General features: G+C 40.4%; 2 protein-coding genes across 2 annotated transcripts in view; one reads left to right on the top strand and one right to left on the bottom strand.

Annotated features, from left to right (window-relative positions):
* LOC311140758 (NACHT, LRR and PYD domains-containing protein 3-like) overlaps positions 1-24,996 on the bottom strand; it is a gene marked incomplete at its 5' end in the record, with an annotated part of 241,072 nt that overhangs the window by 79,986 nt on the left and 136,090 nt on the right. The gene's annotated exons all lie outside the window — the stretch shown is intronic.
* On the top strand, positions 12,952-16,722 carry LOC311099011 (NLR family CARD domain-containing protein 3-like; the record flags this gene model as incomplete). The annotated part of the gene is made up of 5 exons (XM_084139610.1): positions 12,952-12,999; positions 13,129-13,357; positions 13,746-13,969; positions 14,619-16,231; positions 16,497-16,722. 5 exons carry the CDS (start codon positions 12,952-12,954, stop codon positions 16,720-16,722), a joined length of 2,340 nt encoding a protein of 779 aa, XP_083995736.1.

The following is a 24,996-nucleotide window of genomic DNA, read 5'->3' as shown; positions in this document are numbered from 1 at the left end:
ACTTGTCCTGTGAACACTACGAGCGACAAGAAACCTCAAGAGAGATCAACCACAGAAAACTCCAGAAAACACGTCTCCTAGACCAATTCTAGGTGTGTTGTGTCCTTCATGTCTGGGCCACAAGGACAAAACCATCGATGCCATTCTTTGTGATGCACCTGATTGTTTTAATGGTGGGATTGATATGAGTGGAGGCCAACCGGACGATTCAACAATGAAGATTTTCACACACAGCTGTCTCAACAACCTTTTTCAGCCAAAAACCGGGAGTTTTTCTCCTGCGTTTCGCATGAGGGAATGGCTTAAGATAAGACTTGCTCTATGTCAGATCTAAAAGGCCCTGAATGGAACATCCCTGCCTGGGTACGCACTGGAAGAGGAAGTCTGTGGGCCAAATGATTTGAAAGTCATACGAATCTCTTCAGTAGCGTAGAGTCCAGACTCCAAAGTGACAATTTTAGGTTGTTCTAAATTCAATAGCGCAAATGCCACCCAATCTGTTAGTTCGTATGTATTTTCAAACGCTTGCACAGAGGTCAACTATTTTGTGCCTGTCTTTAGCTTCAAGTGGCGAGATTGGTTTAAGGTGCTTGATATGATGAAACAAGTGCAACAGTTTTTCCACCATCGTGAACATTTACGAAGATGGTCCCTTCTGTACTCAAGACAAAACTTGGGCTTATCGGCAAGAAGGTTGATCTATCATGGAAAAGAAAACATGTGAAACCTTGAAGGCCATGGAGAGCCTGGTGGAAGAGGCAACGTCTGAGTCCCTCACAGCTTGAAGACGGGGATTTGGAGACTGATCCGGGAATGTCCGGGAGGCGTCCAAGGATGGAATGTCCAAAAAAAGGTAATTGTATTCTTCCTACTGTTTATACCAAACAAACGTCAATTTTATGTGACATGTCTCAAGGTGTCTCAGAACCCATGAAAATGCATGCCAAATCAAGTCTCTACTCAAGAGTGGACCACTGGCTATACTTACTGGTATAAGTAAGTGTTAGACTTGTCCTGTGAACACTACGAGCGACAAGAAACCTCAAGAGAGATCAACCACAGAAAACTCCAGAAAACACGTCTCCTAGACCAATTCTAGGTGTATTGTGTCCTTCATGTCTGGGCCACAAGGACAAAACCATCGATGCCATTCTTTGTGATGCACCTGAATGTTTTAATGGTGGGATTGATATGAGTGGAGGCCATTTGGGTTACATTTTCCAACCGGACGATTCAACAATGAAGATTTTCACACACAGCTGTCTCAACAACCTTTTTCAGCCAAAAACCGGGAGTTTTTCTCCATATATAGGTTTAGTAGTAAACATTAGTGTCATAGTTTAATATTCAATATTGTTTAGTGAACTTTAATAACTTGTATATAAATGCTTCCATTTCTGTAGCATCATTTTAGAAGAAAATAAAAGGTTTGAAAGAAAATTGTATTTACCTTCAATGAATTACAGCTCTCTCTCTCTTTCTCCCCCCCCCCCCCCCCTCTCTCTCTCTCTCTCTCTCTCTCTCTCTCTCTCTCTCTCTCTCCACAAGAGCCACTGGTTCTTTGGGTTGTGTGTGTGTGGTGTGTCTTTGAAACAACTGTGTTTTTAACCGGTTTTACCTTTTAGAAAGAGTTCTCAGCTATCCATATTTTAATGGTCAACAGTTTGCTCATCTAGGGGGTCCCTTACACACAAGGGAACTGTATGTACACATGGGGTCCCCCAAGTGTCTTTGAAACTACTTTTTTAAACCTGTTTAACCTTTAACCTTTTAAAAATAGCTCTCGGGGGGGGGTGTCCGGGAATGTCCGGGAGGCATCCGAGGATGGAATGTCCAGTGGATGTCTCAGTCAATTAAAAACAAAAAAGGTAATTGTATTCTTAAAAATGTCCCGTTTTACTGCTGACCTAAACAGATCCATTTGACCCCATAAAAGAGCGTCCGTGGGATGTCTCAGTCAACCAAGCAAAAAGACCCAGAGGACCAGAAGGCCTGAAGACATACATCTTAAAGGCATTTTGAAGGTGAGTTGAATGTTCAATATGATGAAGGCTTTTATATCTAACTATGCATATATATATGCATATATATATATACATATATATATATATATATATATATATATATATATATATATATATATATATATATATATATAATTTATGTTGTACATTATAAATGAATGTTTTTAATAATGTATTGTATAAAATGATATAATATATAATGAATGAGATGTTGTGTTATTGATTTTTTTAAACGAGAATGGACTCTACCTACATATGTATATATCCTACTGTTTATACCAAACAAATGTAAATTTTATGTGACGTCCAAAGTATGTCAGAACCCATGAAATTGCATGCAAAGGCTCAAGAGGAGACCACTGGCTCCACCTAGTGGATGTACCGTTACCCCACAGTTACATAAAAATTACTAGTCACTTGATTGTGTGTGTGTGTATCTACAATGTTAGTATAATATTATATATATATATACCTACATATGTATTTATCCTACTGTTTTTACCAAACAAATTTATATTTTATGTGAAGTGTCTAATGAAGAGTGGACCACTGGCTCCCCCTAGTGGATGTTCAGTTACATCACAGTTAATCAAATAATAACCTAGCCACTTGCTTATGTACAGTATGTGAATATAAAGAGACATGAGACAAAACAATGGACCTGTAGAATGGAATAAGTTATAAGACCTCTGTGATTCATTTCATTTGTCAGTTCTTCCAGCTAATGTGAGATGGTTAGATGACATAACATTTGAGGACACATACTGTAATTTAGCTGGCCATCTTTTCCCCTCCCTTTCTGGCTGCCCTCCCCCTTCCCTTCTAAGTTCAAGGTGGTTTATTTGTCATATACATGGAGTTAACAGTGCAATGAAATGCTGACTAGCAGGTTAACCTCTTGACAACAACAATAGAACAAGTCAGTAGCTAAGTTAATATAAAGAGTAATACAATAGTAATAAACTCTGCATTCATAACTATCCTTAACATACCTGGGGTGTTTCTGGGATAGAGGGTTGATATAAAAGTCAATATAATCAGCAATACAGGAAGATTCTGAGACACAATCACTTACTATTGGTTAGCCGCAGGGAACCGCCAACGTCTCAGGAGATATGTATTTTAGGCAGTAAGTAAAACTGCCTAGGCCTTGGAGAATCTGCCCCAAAAAGATAGACCATCTGTTTATCTGTAATGTACTTATCCTCATATAGTTTACTCACTATCTCCTGGATTAATCTTTGTGTTTTCCGGTTGTGTTGAGTGGGACAATGGAACATAGTGTTTACCATTATCCTATTGTCTATTGGCTTCAAGAAGATATTCACTTTATCCATTGCAACAATCTGAGCCCCCTTATCTGCTGGTTTAATCACTATATTCTGATGTTCAATGTTTCTAGAGCTTGATTTTTTGAAAAATGTGTAAGGTTAAGCTGATATACAGGTCTGGTTCTGAATTGTGAAAAGGAAGCCACATCCCTACGTATAACAGTCTGTATAGTTTCTGACACTGACTCCAACTGAGGTTCCCAATGTGAGGGGTTTGGAAATAGTATATGAGGAAAATCTGTTTCATAATCAAAATGATCTAATAACTTCAATATTCTATGATAGAAGTGTAGATCCCTCCGGAGCTCTCCACAGTCCACCTGTTTAGGAGCTGGTATGAAAGTCAGTCCTCTTTCTAGAACCTCACTCTCGGCTTGGTTGAGCCCAATGGGACATTGCTGGTCAAGACCTCAAATCGGTTGTGAAGTAGTATGGACATATTGATGGAACAAGGTCACTAAACTGGTGGTTAGACAGGGTAGATCCAAGAGCAGGCCTCTGCTGTCATCTAGAGGGCGTTTCTCTGTACTGCTTGACACATGGAGACTCAATGGAGGCACAGTGCAAAGTGCTCAAAGTAAGGCCCAAACAATTGTTTGTCAGGCTGGGATCTATAAAGCAGTATGTTCTTCAATTAGATGCCAACTAATATTCATACAGGGACAATAGGTGGGGCAGGAGGAAGAATGGTGTTCCTGATTTTCAGAGGAATTCCCCTTTTTTCTTTGTAGCTTCAGATTGAGATTGTTGTTATTCTCCAATATGTTTTTCTTCAGTGAGCCACTCTGGATTCTCCAAGGGGAATACTCCCTCTATTCTCCACTAGAGAGTTGTAGCTCCATGCTTTTGCTGGGAATTGTCCACTGTTGGTATACATTTATTTGGTCCCCAAAATACCAAAATAAAAAGGTGTATTTGTCTAGTTTTAGCTGAGTCCCCAGTTAGCATCCATGTGGCTCATTTAAAAGTTTCTAAAAACAAAACGTACTCCTGACGTTTCACCATAATAGGCTTCTTCAGACAATGGTACAAAAAGTAGCCAAACAAAGCCAAAGGAGCGTGATGAGCAGCAGCAGCATCATCAAACCAGCGAGGCCGCCGGCAAGCCCAACAGTGATGATGCTGCCGAGCTCCAGTTAGCTCCGTGTGCAGAGCCTACCCACCCTTCCACAAGCACCGCCTGGATAATGGCTCCACAGCCCCCTCCACCTCCGACTGTTCCTGACTATCTTGGAACAGAGGTGCCAGCCCAGATTAGCCTAGAATCCTACCGTAGCCGCAGGTTTTCTGTCCAAAAACCTTCATTTAATAGCAACTGGTTCATAAGAAGAGAGTGTCTGGAATACTCGCTTACTGAAGATGCTGCATTGCTGAAAGTTCTGCGTGGGGTCCATCTATTGGGAGATGGCTAACTAGTCTGTATTTTCCACTGATTCATATGGATACCAGTGCACACATTGGCTGTAAAAGTGGGTAAAAACAGAAAATACATATAACTGTAGCTATGTGGTCTTTACTTGGGTGTGTTTCAGCAGGGTGAGGTCAGAGAGATGCTTCCAAGTCAGTATTTTTCTGAACTCATAAAATCCTTTACACAATCTGATGGGATGAATGTTCAACCCCATTTAAATGACCATAAAGTCTATATAGCACCTTTAAGTTAAGACGTCACAGATCTGTTCATGGCAAAGCAGTTAAATTAATGATATTAATTGATTCTTAAAGAATATAACTTATAAATCATGAGCCTCATCTTGAGGAGTCACCTGTGACAGTATTCATAAAGAGTAGGAGTTCTGATCTGGGATCAGTTTTTCCTTTTAGATCATAATGAAACAGATTAGATGGACAGGGGGGACCTGATCCTAGATCAGCACTCCTCCTCTGGGAAACTGCATGTATGAAACCGAACACATAGTCGTAGTCTAGTTACAGCAGGTGTTTACTGCCATCTAGTGGAAGATACCAATAAACACTTGATTATAAGGATGGGGAGACGGTTGAGCTGAAACAGAAAGTAAAGTTGTTCTTTTGTACAGGATCCATTTTAAGACGACTGAGCAGAAAACGCTATATGGAGAGAACAAAAAAATTAAGTGAGTATTTCTGAATAATAATCTATTCTAATGGACAGAGTAAGAGAATGAATACCTGGAATGAGATATTACTAGTTAGTAGAACTGCTACTTGAGCTGAGTTGCTGACAGACAGCAGTTTTCAAAGTGTTATCACATGTTATCAGTCAAACGTCTGGTAAAGATGGTGGAGGAGCTTTTAAATGATAGGGTTTTATGTTTATCTCAGGGTTTCTCAATCCTTTTGTTCTTGCCCAGCATTTACACACCTGATTCAACTAATCATCAGATAATTTAAGACAGTTGAATATTTGAGGCATACAAATGAACATTCTCAAATTAAAACCTTTTGGATTTGTAGGCCTGTTTACAATTATTAAAGGCCTACAGTAATTCACATTTTGGAGGAAAAAAAGCACAGCTAAACCTGGTGGACATTTAATTTAATGACCAATGGAATGCTCTAAAACGTGCCAACTCTGCCCACCCGGGGAGCCGGTCAATGCAAAACTAATTCACCCAGTCACCGTTATAACTATTTTTCCTTATTTGAAATTGAAAGTAACTTTGTAGCCTACGCAGTTACAAAATGTCTGTTCAAACTGTGGCGCATATGGAACATTAGAACAGTGGTGGAAAAAGTAAAGATACCTTAATAGAAAATGACTCAAGTAAAAGTGAAAGGCACCCAGTAAAATACTACTTGAGTAGAAGTCTAAAAGTATTTGATTTTAAATATACTTAAGTATCAAAAGTAAATGTAATTGCTAAAATATACTTAAGTATCAAAAGTAAAAGTAAAGTAGGAATAATTAAAATTAAAATTCCTTATATTAAGAAAACCAGACGGCACCATTTTCTTGTTATTTTCATTTATGGATAGCCAGGGTCACTTTCCAACACTCAGACATCATTTTTATCACTTACAAAGGAAGCATGTGTTTAGTGAGTCTGCCAGATCAGAGGCAGTAGGGATGACCAGCGATGTTCTCTTGATAAGTGCGAATTGGACCATTTTCTGAATGTAACGAGTACTTTTGGGTGTCAGGGAAAATGTATGGAGTAAAAAGTACATCATTTTCTTTATGAATGTAGTGAAGTAAAAGTAAAAGTTGTTAAAGATGTAAATAGTAAAGTACAGATACTTTAAAGTATCTTTACACCACTGCATAAGAAGATGGATAAATGTGTTGATTTTGAAAGAAAGACGGGCAGATTCTGCTAGGTAGGCTACAAACTATTATAAAGTTAGGTCGTCATCACAGTAGGTTTGAGCTACAGTAAGATGACTTACCAACCTGATGGTCTCCGTTGGAAATGTTGTGGAAAATGTTGTACACTCAGTGTATTAAAATATGTAACATAAACAACAAATGATATGCTCAGATACACAAAATACATCTGGTTTCATATCTAGAAGATTCTCCTCTTCAATAGTAAAATCATCAATTCTGACCAGTAACTTACCTGGGGTCAAAGGTCCCTGATTTATCACTAAAATGTATAGGATGATCCATAGAGATGTCACTCTTCATGGACAGATGACTTGGTACTGGAGAGACTGATCTCAGAGTTTGGTTGGAGATTCTGGAAAACACAATAAATCACCATGAAACTACATTTTAAAATATATCAAAATTATATTTCAATAGATAAAATACATTACATAAAGCATTAAAATATATGCCATTACATAAATCAACAAACATGCAGCTCTAGCAGGGCAGGAATTTGACGAACTGACTTGTTGGAAAGGTGGCATCCTATGACGGTGCCACGTTGAAAGTCACATATGCATCGTTTTTCAAAACATAGTGAACCTGGAGGCAAAAAGCGAACCCCACATTCTAACTAAATGTTGTTTATTAGCACTCAAATCTATCCATGGCATTTTTGGCACAATTTGGTGAAAGCCCCAAAGCGTTCAGAAAGCCTCTGTTTCCCACCACTAGTGGACACCCGCGTGAGTGTCTTTCAGAACCCCTCCTAAAACCACCTGTTTCGTTTTGGTTGTTGTTAGTGACTCTTTGTTAGTTCCTTCTTCTGTTTGAGAGAAAATGTTTTATTTATTGTTGAGGAATGTAACAATGTTCATGTGATTAAATTAAGAGTAAATGTTTTATTTCTAAGAGATCATGAGTAAAAGAGAACAATTGACATTCTAGAATTAGTTGTCACTGTGTTCACCACAACCAACATGCTGCATCTCTGTTTAGGGGTCAGTGGTCTAAAATGAGTCTCTCTGGGGAGAGAGAGGAGGGGGTCCCTGCCTCTAAAATGAGTCTCTCTGGGGAGAGAGAGGAGGGGGGCCCTGTCTCTAAAAGGAGTCTCTCTGGGAAGAGAGAGGAGGGGGGCCCTGCCTCTAAAAGGAGTCTCTCTGGGGAGAGAGAGGAGGGGGCCCCTGCCTCTAAAATGCGTCTCTCTGGGGAACATGACACCAAAGCTAAGAGGTGAGATGACAATTTTATGAAGAATTTATTACGTTTATTTCTAAAATAAATAGCTATCTTAAGATGAATGCACTTACTGTAAATCGCTCTGGATAAGAGCATCTGCTAAATCAGGAGTTCTCAATCCGGGATTCGCAGAGGTACTGCAGGGGTTCTGCAGCACCCTGACTGGACTCGTTGCAATGGAAGACATTTGATAGAATTTTCACACGACACGACCACTTTACCTACTCTTCATTATTGCCTAATATAATGGAATGTATATATTTTTAACCAATTCTGATGGTTGTTACAAGCGGAATTTTGACAATATTACCGTTATACCAACACACTCTTCACACCCGTTTAACAACTCTAAATAGCTTTGGCATCGTAGGCATCAAGTCCCTTGCCAATAATGTTGCCTACTACGTTGCATACAATGTTCATTTTCATCGAACACATATTTCGCCCTAGATGCCTTCAATTGCCCAATTTATAGCCATGGCCAATTTAGGATTCTTTTTTAACAACGTGATGTTGCGCTCCAAAGTGATAACTTGAAATAACATGATATAGGTAATTAAATAATAAAGTTAGATATATTTTTGGGTTCAGTGAAGAAGAACCTCTAGAGTTCTGATCAACGAAAGGTGAATGTTTTGAGGATGTGAACCCAGCAGCCCTCCAGTGGTCAGATCAAGCCTGCCCGTTTTTTCCAGCGCCCGGCCCGTGATTCGAACCAGCCACCTTTCTGCCATAGGTCCAACTCCTGCCACTGCTCCAACTCCTTAGCCGCTGTGCGAAAACCTGAGTTTATCTTCAGAAATAAGCATGAGTTAATCTGCCAAACCGAAGACAAAATGCTATGCATTCATTTATACCCATAAGAGTAAAATGTCTTAATTCTCAGCACTTATACGACCAATTTTCTACTCTGAGATACTTTGTGGATATGGGCCCAGATGTCAAAAAATTTTATAAAAAAAACTTTGAATGTTTGTTTTACATATAAAAAATAAATAAAATAATATTACTAATGTAAGCCACTGTAAAGACTGGGTTTAGTTTATTGTGTGGCACTGCTCATGTCCGCGTTCTGGAACTGTCCGCGTCCACGTACAGAACTGTCCGCGTCCACGTACAGTTTGGCGCCAAGCATATTGTCCAGTTACACGCAAAGTGGTCTGAGGTGATCTTGGGGAACAACGACGGAGTTTGTTACAGTGTTGAGACGCCGAAGTTTATTGTTCAATTTGCTTTTTGGTCAGTGACAGTATGAGTGTAGCCAGATCCTTTTCACTCGCTATCCTTGTTTCATCTTGTGGTTCACCGGATTCGTCATCATCCTCGAGGGACAGACGAACGACCTGCTAGCTAGCCAAGCTAGTCGGTACAGCTAGCTAAGCTAGCTACTCTACCAGCAGCATCCTAGTTATCCTAGCTACCACTACATCATCACCGGCTGCCTGCATTTCTTGTGGACCGATGGAGCTCCCGGGTTGTTTATTCCACCTGTTAAATACGGTGGAGGGCTTCTCCCTCTCTCGTTGACGGATGCTGGCTACCTACCATCCCTCTGTCCGGTTCTCCTCTTCACTAGATGGACGGTAACTTTAGTGTTTAACCCCTCTGTGTCCAAGGACTGAACTTTTTGAATATTATTTTCGGGGCGCCTCAAGTTACATTTTTTACAACGTTTATTTCTGATAAAATTAGTTCATTGCATCCGCCATGGAGCCCAGTTTCATAATATTACCTTCTGTCCCTGGTTATGAAGTAATCGTGAAACAACAGGCCTTATGTTTGGGCATTTTTCACCCCACCAGCTCCTATTAGTTCTATTGAGCTCCGTGACACTGACTCGCCTTCAGAACGTTCTATTCCCAGCCCATTGTTCTGCGTCACAATGCCAGCTTCACTATTGTTATCAATGAGACCTGCCTGCGTTAACCCTGTAGGTTTACCTCAGGTAACTTATTATTAACAAGGTTACAGCTACTTGGTGAGCGTTAACCCTGTAGGTTTACCTCAGGTAACTTATTATTAACAAGGTTATGGCTACTTGGTGAGCGTTAACCCTGTAGGTTTACCTCAGGTAACTTATTATTAACAAGGTTATGGCTACTTGGTGAGCATGCACACTGTTCACCTGAGTACATGTTGTGGTCACCAATAGTGAGGTGAGACACAGTTTAAGAGGAGATGGCTGGCGGATAGCCATCAAACATTAAACATTTTCTGGTCATGGTTAACCATATTTGTTTTAAGAAAAAAGTGTACAATCTAAACAAAACGCATGTCCCTGTCCTCTTTTTCAAGATGTGGCCGATTTAAACAGCCAGAAGACATTTTTTAATTAAGAAATAACCATTTTTTTTGACGACATGTTGTATCTAACTCTTCCTTCGTAGGCATCAAATTGAGCGAATGCTGCACAGGTTCCACTGAGTTGCAAACCAAATGGATATAATGGGGTGATTGTTGTCTAATCGGGTGGTCTAGCTAATGGAGTAGATCTGACGTAGTTTCTACCTCAGATTATGAGCCTAGCAAGTGTCATGAATGATTTTTGTAGTACCCACATACGGCCACAAGGAGGAGCAAGAGTGCCATAAACCCATACTGTTTTTTGCCATATAAACCCTAAACCTAACAATCAATCAAATGTATTGATAAAGCCCTTTTTACACCAGCAGATGTCACAAAGTGCTATACAGAAACTCTTACCCTACTTATAACCTATTTTAGCCGTAACCCCTAATTCTAGGGTAGGGTAGCCTAGAACACTTTTAGAAACTATTTTAGTAATAATATTATCTTAGTAAATACAATTATAGTATTAAATAGCGTTTTGATTATTTTGTTGTTATTTTATTATATGTATAATTGCAAGACAGAACACTTGATAAATAAGACACATTTGTTTTATTTTTCAAATGTGGTTTGAATTGGGTGACCTAGTAACCTCTGTGTGAAGGTCCAGCAATTGGCGTAGGGCAGGATTGAGACTGATCTAATACACTTTATTTCTCAGCTGCCTCACCAATGTCTGTACGTGAATTAATAACTTTTAATTGCTAAATATTTCCAATAGATGGCAGCATAAGACCACGAAGCATCAGTTATAGGCTACAAGCAGCAATATGATTGACATGAAATAGCATGCAACCAAATACTATATGTCCCATGATTTTCTAAAATGGTCACTCATTACTTTAGCTAGCTATATATCTCATATTAGGCCTGTGATGCTTTTGGAAGAGCAATTAAATAGTGACTATAGCAGGTGTTGAACCCCTGGTAAATAATCACTAGTCAGATGCTCCAACCTCAACCCTAGTATACATGCATTTTAAAATATCTAATATATCGATTAAACAACCTCGGAATAGATAAGACAAGAGTGCGTCTTCCAGCCCACCAATGAATTACATCATGCAACCCTCCCGGTTAGCAAATGTACCTCAACATGCCCCTCGCTTGCGCTAGAAGGTGTGCTCGCTGCTGGTTGATGAATCTGACAATTAATGTACCAGGAAAATACGTTTTTCTCAACCAGAGGTGACTAAATTAATGTTCAGGCTTATTGATAATCATTATAGTAATCAAGTATAATTTCAAAACATGAGCATAAAAACAGCTAATAATGAACATGAATCATCATTATATTATTTCACAGTAATCTGTTAAATGCTTTTTCAGTCGTTCCTCTTGCGTTAGCAGTGTGGAAAGGGACAGTAAAAAGCATGTGCAGGAGTTTTCCTGTGAGGGGGAGTGGTGGTGTATCCAGGGAGAAAACTAAACTAACCTTCTGAAATGTCATTCATGGTCTTATGCTGCCATCTATTGGAATTATTTAGCAACTGCAGTAGTACTGAATAAAGTATATCCTTGCTAAAGTAGTAATTACTCAGAATTGCAAAATATGACATTTTCTAGTTAATTTTACCACTTACAACCATAAAATAACCATTTATAGTATAACAAACAATGAAACTGACATAAACCAAAAGCACCATACATTTAGTTAACTATATATATATATATATATATATATATATATATATATATATATATATATATATATATATACTATTTATTTAGATGGGTGACATTATCTGCCAAAGTAACACCACTGTAGATAAAGAAGAGCTCTCCAGTAGGTGAACCAAAACATTTAAAGACCATTTTCTCAAAAGTGAGGTTACATGTTATCATCTTTCAAAGCAGAATTTCTTTCCCATTGTTCCTCAACTGTAGTGTATGATATACCTTTTTCTAGCTGAGTCTCTACTTTTATCTAATGTAAAAAACACAATTTCTAATTTTGCTACATAAGACCGAATCGAGCCGGTCGGCCACGTTTGACTGTGTAAAACCTAGCAGTACTACTTATTTCTCTGAGAGTGAGGCAGATATATTATTACTGTGTAAAACCTAGCAGTACTACTTATTTCTCTGAGAGTGAGGCAGATATATTATTACTGTGTAAAACCTAGCAGTACTACTTATTTCTCTGAGAGTGAGGAAGATATATATTATTACTGTGTAAAACCTAGCAGTACTACTTATTTCTCTGAGAGTGAGGAAGATATATATTATTACTGTGTAAAACCTAGCAGTACTACTTATTTCTCTGAGAGTGAAGCAGATATATATATATATTATTACTGTGTCAAACCTAGCAGTACTACTTATTTCTCTGAGAGTGAGGCAGATATATTTTATTTTGCAAAAAAACATGATTATTTGTCTCTCTGAAATGAAACCATCAAGTGATAGATTTTAAACAAATACATCGCTGTCATTGAACAATCCCATACCATGACTAGATGGTGAAAAATCACACCAATCTCTTTCATAATTTCTTCAAACAATAAAAGCTAATTAACGAACATTTCTAAAAATGGATATATAGCGTTTTGGAATGAAACTCTTCTTATATTTCCCCATCTCAGCTCAGAGTAGATGAGAGATGTAATGTTTGTCTCTGTTGTGTTGAAGCCCAATCACGCAGGAGAGACCAGCCTCCCCTGTACCCAGCTGTGTGTCCATGAAGAGTGACAAGTCTATGGGTCGTCCTATATCTATGGAAGAACCTCTAAACTTTAGAGAGGACCTGGCCTCCATATTCAGTGTATGTGGTCCTGTTATGTACATTTGTTTTTGTTTACCTCAAGTAAAGTTGATCTGTCAATCATTCATTCATGTGTTAATGAGAAAGCATTTAGTCTCTTGCTTAACTTATTTACTTGATTTATTTCAGTTGCTTGAAGAGAATATCATAACATTTGTGAAGAAGGAGCTGAAGATGTTCAAGAGTATTCTTAGTCCAGAACTCCCAGAAGGCTTTGAGAGTCAGAAGCAGGATAAGGAAGTGGTGGATGCTGAAGATGAGAATCAGGAGAGCAGTGCCAGAGATGGGGCTCTGAAGATCACACTGCACGTCCTGAGGAAAATGAACCAGAAGGAGCTTGCTGACACACTGGAGAAAAGTAAGAGCTGTCTGCCTCATGTTGAATGTTGTTTTATAACATTTAAAAGCTGTAGCTAAAGTACAGCTAAAGTAGCTGTGTAACTCAATGATATTGTAGCAGCCTTAACACAACACCTAGTGACCTCATCAAGTAGCAGCAGGGATGTGTTGTGTTGATTAATTGAGAGAGAGAGAGAGAAAGAGAGAGAGAGAGAGAGAGAGAGAGAGAGAGATAATACCAATAATAATATAATCAGTCACACTAGTCTGTAATGCATTATGAAAACATTTACACATTTATACAGTCAATTAAGCGAAGCAATGATTATAATTAAAAAATGTATAACAGTCCTAGAATACTGTAGGCATTAAATCAGACCTAATATTAATATCCTTTCTTCATTCAGATGAACTTGCTGTGATTTGCCAACGTGAACTCAAATCTAATCTAAAGAAGAAGTTTCAATGTGTTTTTGAGGGGATCGCTAAACAAGGAAACCCAACACTTCTCAATAAGATCTACACAGAGCTCTACATCACAGAGGGTGGAACAGGAGAGGTCAATAATGAACATGAGCTGAGACAGATTTTTATTTTTTTATTTTTTTTTATTTCACCTTTATTTAACCAGGTAAGCCAGTTGAGAACAGGTTCTCATTTACAACTGCGACCTGGCCAAGATAAAGCAAAGTAGTGCAATAAAAACAACACAGAGTTACATATGGGGTAAAAAAAACATAAAGTCAGAAATACAACAGAAAATATATATACAGTGTGTGCAAATGTAGCAAGTTATGGAGGTAAGGCAATAAATAGGCTATAGTGCAGAATAATTACAATAGTATTAACACTGGAATGCTAGATGTGCAAGAGATTATGTGCAAATAGAGATACTGGGGTGCAAAAGAGCAAATTAAATAACAATATAGGGATGAGGTAGTTGGGTGGGCTAATTTCAGATGGGCTGTGTACAGGTGCAGTGATCGGTAAGGTGCTCTGACAACTGATGCTTAAAGTTATTGGGGGAGATAAGAGTCTCCAGCTTCAGAGATTTTTGCAATTCGTTCCAGTCATTGGCAGCAGAGAACTGGAAGGAATGGCGGCCAAAGGAGGTGTTGGCTTTGGGAATGACCAGTGAGATATACCTGCTGGAGCGCAGACTGCGGGTGGGTGCTGCTATGGTGACCAATGAGCTAAGATAAGGCGGGGATTTGCCTAGCAGTGATTTATAGATGGCCTGGAGCCAGTGGGTTTGACGACGAACATGTAGTGAGGACCAGATTGAGACAACAACCAGGAAACAAGCAAGACCAGAGACTGCAATCAAATGTAACGACATCTTCAAACCCTTAACTGGACAAGACAAACTCATCAGAACTGTGCTGACAAAGGGAGTCGCTGGCATTGGAAAAACAGTCTCTGTGCAGAAGTTCATTTTGGACTGGGCTGAAGGGAAAGCAAATCAGGATGTCCAATTTGTATTTTCATTCCCTTTTCGGGAGCTGAATTTGATGAAAAAGGAAAAACACACTTTCATTGAACTTCTCAATCACTTCTCAATGGAAACCAAAGAATCAAGAATCTCCAACTACGACAAGTACAAAGTTCTGTTCATCTTTGATGGTCTGGATGAGTGCCGACTGCCCCTAGACTTCCAGAAGAACAAGATCTGTTGTGACGTCACAAAGTCAACCTCAGTGGATGTTCTGCTGACAAATCTCATCAAGGGAAATCTGCTTCCCTCTGCTCTCCTCTGGATAACTACCCGACCTGCAGCAGCCAATAAGATACCTTCAGGGTGTGTTGACCAGGTGACAGAGGTACGAGGGTTCAATGACCCACAGAAGGAGGAGTACTTCAGGAAGAGATTCAGTGATGAGGACCTGGCCAGCAGAATCATCTCACACATAAAGACATCAAGGAGCCTCCACATCATGTGCCATATTCCAGTCTTCTGTTGGATTTCTGCAATAGTCCTTGAACACATGCTGAAACATAAGAGAGAAGAGATGCCCAAGACTCTGACTGAGATGTACTCACACCTTGTGGTGTTTCATACCAAACAGAAGAATGAAAAGTATCTTGGGAAAGAAGAGACAGTTTCACACTGGAATAAAGAGAGCATTCTGTCACTGGGAAAACTGGCTTTTCAACAGCTTGTGAATGGCAATCTGATTTTCTATGAAGAAGATCTGAAAGAGGCTGGCATTGATGTCAAAGAAGCCTCAGTGTACTCAGGATTGTGCACACAGATCTTTAAAGAGGAATGTGGGCTGTACCAGGACAAGGTGTACTGCTTCGTGCATCTGAGCATTCAGGAGTTTCTGGCTGCTGTATATGTGTTCCTGTCATTCATCAACAACAATGAGAATCTAATGGCGAAAACTCAATCAACGTCCAGCAACTTTTCTGTGAGGATCAGACCCAAGCGTAAAGTTACTTTGTACAAGAGTGCTGTGGATAAAGCCTTACAAAGTGAGACAGGAAACCTGGACCTGTTCCTCCGCTTCCTTCTGGGCCTCTCACTGGAGTCCAATCAGAAGCACTTACGAGGTCTACTGACAAAGACAAGAAGCAGCTCACAGAGCCATGAAGAAACAGTCAAGTACATCAAGATGAAGATCAGGGAGAATCCCTCTCCAGAGAGGTGCATCAATCTGTTCCACTGTCTGAATGAACTGAATGACCATTCTCTAGTGGAGGAGATCCAAAGCTACCTGAGGTCAGGAAGTCTCTCAGAAGCCAAACTGTCACCTGCACAGTGGTCAGCTCTGGTCTTTGTGTTGCTGACTTCAGAAAAGGAGCTGGATGTGTTTGACCTGAAGAAATACTCAGGATCAGAGGAAGGTCTTCTGAGGCTGCTGCCAGTGGTCAAAGCCTCTAGAGCTGCTCTGTGAGTACATAAAATGACATTTAAGTACTAATCATCAGGAAGAAATATTCAGTTTAGAGAAATATATGTATTATTGAAAAACATATTGAATCAATGCATTGATGTTCACATTAGTATTACAATATGACCATACAATTCTAGGAGACGGAAGATGAATCTATATGTTGTTTAAGAGAATAAACCAAATGCATCTGCCATTGTCCTTCTACACTACTGGTGTTAAATTAACAGTGTGTTTGTGAAATCATGATGATCTCTCTGTCAGGCTGTCATTCTGTGGAGTCACAGAGAAAGGCTGTGCTTCTCTGGTCTCAGCTCTGAAGTCAAACCCCTCACACCTGAGAGAGCTGGATCTGAGTAACAATGACCTGAAGGATTCAGGAGTGAAGCTGCTCTCTGCTGGACTGGGGAATCCCCACTGTAAACTGGAGACTCTGAGGTCAGTATTCCTGTATCACTCAATGAACACACACACACTGGACACACACTGACCACACACACACACACAGGACACCCACACTATACACACACACACACTGGACACACACACACTAGACACACACACAAACACACACACTGGACACACACTCATTGGACAACACACACACACACACTGGACACACACACAAACACACACTGGACACACACACATACACACATACACTGGAGACACACACAAATGCAACGATTAATTTAGTAGTGTTTAGAAATATGTTATCTACTGCTAATAATTTAGTTTTGTCCCATGGAATAAATGTTGTAGATCTTAATGTTTTTCCACAAAATCCTGGACTATCGGACCACCATTTTATTACGTTTGCAATCACAACAAATAATCTGCTCAGACCCCAACCAAGGAGCATCAAAAGTCGTGCTATAAATTCTCAGACAACACAAAAATTCCTTGATGCCCTTCCAGACTCCTTCTGCCTACCCAAGGACGTCAGAGGACACAAATCAGTTAACCACTTAACTGAGGAACTCAATTTAATATACTCAATACCCTAGATGCAGTTGCACCCCTAAAAACGAAAAACATTTGTCATAAGAAACTAGCTCCCTGGTATACAGAAAATACCCGAGCTTTGAAGCAAGCTTCCAGGAAATTGGAACGGAAATGGCGCCACACCAAACTGGAAGTCTTCCGACTAGCTTGGAAAGACAGTACCGTGCAGTACCGAAGAGCCCTCACTGCTGCTCGATCATCCTACTTTTCCAACTTAATCGAGGAAAATAAGAACAATCCAAAATTTCTTTTTGATACTGTTGCAAAGCTAACTAAAAAGCAGCATTCCCCAAGAGAGGATGGCTTTCACTTCAGCAGTAATAAATTCATGAACTTCTTTGAGGAAAAGATCATGACCATTAGAAAGCAAATTACGGACTCCTCTTTGAATCTGCGTATTCCTCCAGGGCTTAGCTGTCCTGGATCTGCACAGCTCTGCGAGGGCCTGGGATCGGGAGAGACACTTAAGTGTTTTAGTACTATATCTCTTGACACAATGATGAAAATAATCATGGCCTCTAAACCTTCAAGCTGCATACTGGATCCTATTCCTACTAAACTGCTGAAGGAGCTGCTTCCTGTGCTTGGCCCTCCTATGTTGAACATAATAAACAGCTCTCTATCCACCGGATGTGTACCAAACTCACTAAAAGTGGCAGTGATAAAGCCTCTCTTGAAAAAGCCAAACCTTGACCCGGAAAATATAAAAAACTATCGGCCTATATCGAATCTTCCATTCCTCTCAAAAATTTTTGAAAAAGCTGTTGCGCAGCAACTCACTGCCTTTCTGAAGACAAACAATGTATACGAAATGCTTCAGTCTGGTTTTAGACCCCATCATAGCACTGAGACTGCACTTGTGAAGGTGGTAAATGACCTTTTAATGGCGTCAGACCGAGGCTCTGCATCTGTCCTCGTGCTACTAGACCTTAGTGCTGCCTTTGACACCATCGATCACCACATTCTTTTGGAGAGACTGGAAACCCAAATTGGTCTACACGGACAAGTTCTGGCCTGGTTTAGATCTTACCTGTCGGAAAGATATCAGTTTGTCTCTGTGAATGGTCTGTCCTCCGACAAATCAACTGTACATTTCGGTGTTCCTCAAGGTTCCGTTTTAGGACCACTATTGTTTTCACTATATATTTTACCTCTTGGGGATGTTATTCGAAAACATAATGTTAACTTTCACTGCTATGCGGATGACACACAGCTGTACATTTCAATGAAACATGGTGAAGCCCCAAAATTGCCCTCGCTAGAAGCCTGTGTTTCAGACATAAGGAAGTGGATGGCTGAAAACTTTCTACTTTTAAACTCGGACAAAACAGAGATGCTTGTTCTAGGTCCCAAGAAACAAAGAGATCTTCTGTTAAATCTGACAATTCATCTTGATGGTTGTAAAGTCGTCTCAAATAAAACTGTGAAGGACCTCGGCGTTACTCTTGACCCTGATCTCTCTTTTGACGAACATATCAAGACTGTTTCAAGGACAGCTTTTTTCCATCTACGTAACATTGCAAAAATCAGAAATTTTCTGTCCAAAAATGATGCAGAAAAATTAATCCATGCATTTGTTACTTCTAGGTTAGACTACTGCAATGCTCTACTTTCCGGCTACCCGGATAACGCACTAAATAAACTTCAGTTAGTGCTAAATACGGCTGCTAGAATCCTGACTAGAACCAAGAAATTTGATCATATTACTCCAGTGCTAGCTTCCCTACACTGGCTTCCTGTTAAGGCAAGGGCTGATTTCAAGGTTTTACTGTTAACCTATAAAGCGTTACATGGGCTTGCTCCTACCTATCTTTCCGAATTGGTCCTGCCGTACATACCAATACGTACGCTACGGTCACAAGACGCAGGCCTCCTAATTGTCCCTAGAATTTCTAAGCAAACAGCGGGAGGCAGGGCTTTCTCCTATAGATCTCCATTTTTATGGAACAGTCTGCCTACCCATGTGAGAGACGCAGACTGGGTCTCAACCTTTAAGTCTTTACTGAAGACTTATCTCTTCAGTAGGTCATATGATTGAGTGTAGTCTGGCCCAGGAGTGTGAAGGTGAACGGAAAGGCTCTGGAGCAACGAACAGCCCTTGCTGTCTCTGCCAGGCCGGTTCCCCTCTCTACACTGGGGTTCTCTGCCTCTAACCCTGTTACAGGGGCTGAGTCACTGGCTTGCTGGTGCTCTTTCATGCCGTCCCTAGGAGGGGTGCGTCACTTGAGTGGGTTGAGTTACTGACGTGATCTTCCTGTCTGGGTTGGCGCCCCCCCTTGGTTTGTGCTGTGGTGGAGACCTCTGTGGGCTATACTCGGCCTTGTCTCAGGATTGTAAGTTGGTGGTTGAGGATATCCCTCTAGTGGTGCGGGGGCTGTGCTTTGGCAGAGTGGGTGGGGTTATATCCTTCCTGTTTGGCCCTGTCCGGGGGTTTCTTCGGATGGGGCCACAGTGTCTCCGGACCGCTCCTGTCTCAGCCTCCAGTATTTATGCTGCAGTAGTTTATGTGTCGGGGGGCTGGGGTTAGTTGGTTATACCTGGAGTACTTCTCCTGTCTTATCCAGTGTCCTGTGTGAATTTAAGTATGCTCTCTCTAATTATCTCGTTCTCTCTTTCTCTCTGAGAACCTGAGCCCTAGGACCATACGTCAGGACTACCGGGCATGCTGACACCTTGCTGTCCCCAGTCCGCCTGGCCTTGCTGCTATTCCAGTTTCAACTGTTCTGCCTGCGGTTACGAAACCCCTACCTGTCCCAGACCTGCTGTTTTCAACTCTTAATGATCGGCTATGAAAAGCCAACTGAGAGACCTGAGCCCTAGGACCATACGTCGGGACTACCGGCCGTGGTGACTCCTTGCTGTCCCCAGTCCGCCTGGCCTTGCTGCTATTCCAGTTTCAACTGTTCTGCCTGCGGTTATGGAACCCCTACCTGTCCCAGACCTGCTGTTTTCAACTCTTAATGATCGGCTATGAAAAGCCAACTGAGATTTATTCCTGATTATTATTTGACCATGCTTGTCACTTATGAAAATTTTTGAACATCTTGGCATGGTTCTGTTATAACCTCCACCCGGCACAGCCAGAAGAGGACTGGCCACCCCTCATAGCCTGGTTCCTCTCTAGGTTTCTTCCTAGGTTTTGGCCTTTCTAGGGAGTTTTTCCTAGCCACCGTGCTTCTACACCTGCATTACTAGCTGTTTGGGGTTTTAGGCTGGGTTTCTGTACAGCACTTCGAGATATTAGCTGATGTACGAAGGGCTATATAAAATAAAATTGATTGAAATTGATTGAATAATTATACATTCATTCATTTATATACAGTACCAGTCAAACGTTTGGACACACATACTCATTCAAGGGTTTTTCTTTATTTTTACTATTTTTTACATTGTAGAATAACAGTGAAGACATCAAAACTTTGAAATAACACATATGGAATCATGTAGTAACCAAAGAAGTGTTAAACAAATTAAAATATGTTTTATATTTGAGATTCTTCAAATAGCCACCCTTTGCCTTGATGACAGCTTTGCACACTCTTGGCATTCTCTCAACCAGCTTCACCTGGAATGCTTTTCCAACGGTCTTGAAAGAGTTCCCACATATTCTGAGCACTTGTTGGCTGCTTTTCCTTCACTCTGCCGTCCGACTCATCCCAAACCATCTCAATTGGGTTGAGGTCGGGTGATTGTGGAGGCCAGGTCATCTGATGCAGCACTCCATCACTCTCCTTGGTCAGATAGCCCTTACACAGCCTGGAGGTGTGTTGGGTCATTGTCCTGTTGAAAAACAAATGATAGTCCCGCTAAGCGCAAACCAGATGGGATGGCGTATCGCTGCAGAATGCTGTGGTAGCCATGCTGGTTAAGTGTGCCTTGAATTCTAAATAATTCACAGACAGTGTCACCAGCAAAGCACCCCCACACCATAACACCTCCTCCTCCATGCTTCACGGTGGGTACCACACATGCAGAGATCATCCGTTCACCTACTCTGCGTCTCACAAAGACATGGCGGTTGGAACCAAAAATCTAAAATTTGGACCCATCAGACCAAAGGACAGATTTCCACCGGTCTAATGTCCATTGCTCATGTTTCTTGGCCAAAGCAAGTCTCTTTCTTCTACAATGTAAAAATTAGTTTTAAATGTAAAAAATACATTTGAATGAGTAGGTGTGTTCAAACTTTTGACTGGTAGAGTATACAGTTGAAGTCGGAAGTTAACATACACTTTGGTTGGAGTCATTAAAACTTGTTTTTCAACCACTCCACAAATTTCTTGTTAACAAACTCTAGTGTTGGCAAGTCGGTTAGGACATCTACTTTGTGCATGACACAAGTAATTTTTGCAACAATTGTTTACAGACAGATTATTTCACTTATAATTCACTTCATCACAATTCCAGTGGGTCAGAAGTTTACATACACTAAGTTGACTGTGCCTTTAAACAGCTTGGAAAATTCCAGAAAATGATGTCATGGCTTTAGAAGCTTCTGATAGGCTAATTGACATCATTTGAGTCAATTGGAGGTGTACCTGTGGATGTATTTCAAGGCCTACCTTCAACCTCAGTGCCTCTTTGCTTGACATCATGGGAAAATCAAAAGAAATCAGCAAAGACCTCAGAAATAGAATTGTAGACCTCCACAAGTCTGGTTCATCCTTGGGAGCAATTTCCAAACGCCTGAAGGTACCACGTTCATCTGTACAAACAATAGTACGCAAGTATTAACACCATGGGACCACGCTGCCGTCATACTGCTCAGGAAGGAGATGTGTTCTGTCTCCTAGAGATGAATGTACTTTGGTGCGAAAAGTGCAAATCAATCCCAGAACAACAGCAAAGGACCTTGTGAAGATGCTGGAGGAAACAGGTACAAAAGTATCTATATCCACAGTAAAACAAGTCCTATATTTACATTTTAGCAGACGCTCTTATCCAGAGCGAGTTACAGTTAGTGAGTGCATACATTTTTCATACTGGCCCCCCGTGGGAATCGAACCCACAACCCTGGCGTTGCAAGCGCCATGCTCTACCAACTGAGGTACAGGAGGCCTATATAAACAGGTATAAATGTATCTATATCCACAGTAAAACGAGTCCTATATTGACATAACCTGAAAGGCCGCTCAGCAAGGAAGAAGCCACTGCTCCAAAACCGCCATAAAAAAGCCTGACTACGGTTTGCAACTGCACATTGGGACAAAGATCGTACTTTTTTGAGAAATGTCCTCTGGTCTGATGAAACAAAAATATAACTGTTTGGCCATAATGACCATCGTTATGTTTGGAGGAAAAAGGGGGATGCTTGTAAGCCGAAGAACACCATCCCAACCATGAAGCACGGGGGTGGCAGCATCATGCTGTGGGGGTGCTTTGCTGCAGGAGGGCCTGGTGCACTTCACAAAATAGATGGCATCATGAGGAAGGAAAATATTATGTGGATATATTGAAGCAACATCTCAAGACATTAGTCAGGAAGTTAAAGCTTGGTCGCAAATGGGTCTTCCAAATGGAAAATGACCCCAAGCATACTTCCAAAGTTGTGGCAAAATGGCTTAAGGACAACAAAGTCAAGGTATTGGAGTGGCCATCACGAAGCCCTGACCTCAATCCTATAGAACATGTGTGGGCAGAACTGAAAAAGCGTGTGCGAGCAAGGAGGCTTACAAACCTGACTCAGTTACACCAGCTCTGTCAGGAGGAATGGGCCAAAATTCACCCAACTTATTGTGGGAAGCTTGTGGAAGGCTACCCGAAACGTTTGACCCAAGTTAAACAATTTAAAGGCAATGCTACCAAATACTAATTGAGTGTATGTAAACTTCTGACCCACTGGGAATGTGATGAAAGAAATAAAAGCTGAAATGAATCATTCTCTACTATTATTCTGACATTTCACATTCTTAAAATAAAGTGGTGATCCTAACTGACCTAAGACAGGGAATTTCTACAAGGATTAAATGTCAGGAATTGTGATAAACTGAGTTTAAATGTATTTGGCTAAGGTGTATGTAAACTTCCGACTTCAACTGTATATACATATATGAATAGATATTCCAGGTTTCAGGACTCTGATGTATCTGAAAATGTTGAACAAACATATAGCAGTGTGATTTTAATAGGATTTTATTATTGCAGGCTGTCAGGCTGTCTAGTCACAGAGGAAGGCTGTGCTTCTCTGGTCTCATCTCTGAAGTCAAACCCCTCACACCTGAGAGAGCTGGATCTGAGTAACAATGACCTGAAGGATTCAGGAGTGAAGCTGCTCTCTGCTGGACTGGGGAATCCCCACTGTAAACTGGAGACTCTGAGGTCAGTATTCCTGTAGTTGGTCAACAAGTGATAACTGTTCACCAGATCCACATGTGTTTATCAGGCACACATAGTCCAAACCATATGTGTTTGGACAGTGAAGCTTACAGTTTTACATTTGGTGCTATGCTCCAGCATTTTGGATTTCAGATAGAATGTTTCATATGAGGTGACAGTATATAATGTCACCTTTTATTTGAGGGTATTCATACATATCTGTGTTACTGTTTGGAAATGAAAACAATTTATGTATCTAGTTCTCCCATTTGAAAAAGTCGTAATAATTTGGACATAGTCACTTATATTGTATTAAAGTAGTCATAAGTTTAGTATTTGGTCCCATATTCCTTACCCGCAGTGATTACATCAAGCTTGTGATTCTACAAACTTGTTGAATGCATTTGCAGTTTGTTTTGTTTGTGTTTTAGACGATGTTTTCCCCAATAGAAACTGAATGGTGAATAATGTCCTGTCATTTTGGAGTCACTTCACTTGTATTGTCAGTAAGAATAGAAGATGTTTCTGAACACTTCTACATTCATGTGGATGCTACTATGATTATGAATAATCATGAATGAATCGTGAATGATGATGAATGAGAAAGTTACAGAGGCACAAGGATCATTCCCCCTCTGTTATTGGTAATGGTGAGAGGTTAGCATGTTTTGTTGTAGCCTCTGTAACTTTCTCATTCATTATTATTCATGATTCATTCATGATTTTTCTTAATCAAGGCATCATCAGGATTAATTTAGTAGTGTTTAGAAACATGTTATCTACTCACTTAGACAGAAAATTACTCCAGTCATCATCCACCATTCAGTTACTGTTGGACAAAACATATCCCAAAACACAACCAAAACAAACTGCAAATGCAACCAACGAGTTTGGAACAAAATACTAGACTTTGAACTACTTTAATACACTGTAAGTGAAATGGTCAGAATATGTATGACTTCTTCAAATAGGGGGACTAGATACATAAAGTGCTTTCATTTCTGAACAGTGAAACAGATATGTATTCAAATACCCTCAAATAAAAGGTGACATTATATACTGTCACCTCATATGAAACATTTGATCTCAAATCCAAAATGCTGGAGCATAGCACCAAATTTAAAACTGTAAGCTTCACTGTCCAAACACACATGGTGTGGACTATGTGTGCCTGGTAAACACATGTGGATCTGGTGAACAGTTATCACTTGTTGACCAACTACAGGAATACTGACCTCAGAGTCTCCAGTTTACAGTGGGGATTCCCCAGTCCAGCAGACAGCAGCTTCACTCCTGAATCCTTCAGGTCATTGTTACTCAGATCCAGCTCTCTCAGGTGTGAGGGGTTTGAACTGAGAACTGAGGCCAACACTTCACAGGATGTGTCTGTGAGTTTACACCCAGTGAGTCTGTCAACAGAGTAAATACCATGAGGGACAGGTTG

The sequence above is a fragment of the Coregonus lavaretus genome (assembly GCF_964263955.1).
Source record: "Coregonus lavaretus genome assembly, chromosome: 2".
NCBI classification, from domain to species: domain Eukaryota; kingdom Metazoa; phylum Chordata; class Actinopteri; order Salmoniformes; family Salmonidae; genus Coregonus; species Coregonus lavaretus.
The sequence above is the reverse complement of the archived record's forward strand: the minus strand, read 5'-3'. Positions and strand labels throughout refer to the sequence as shown.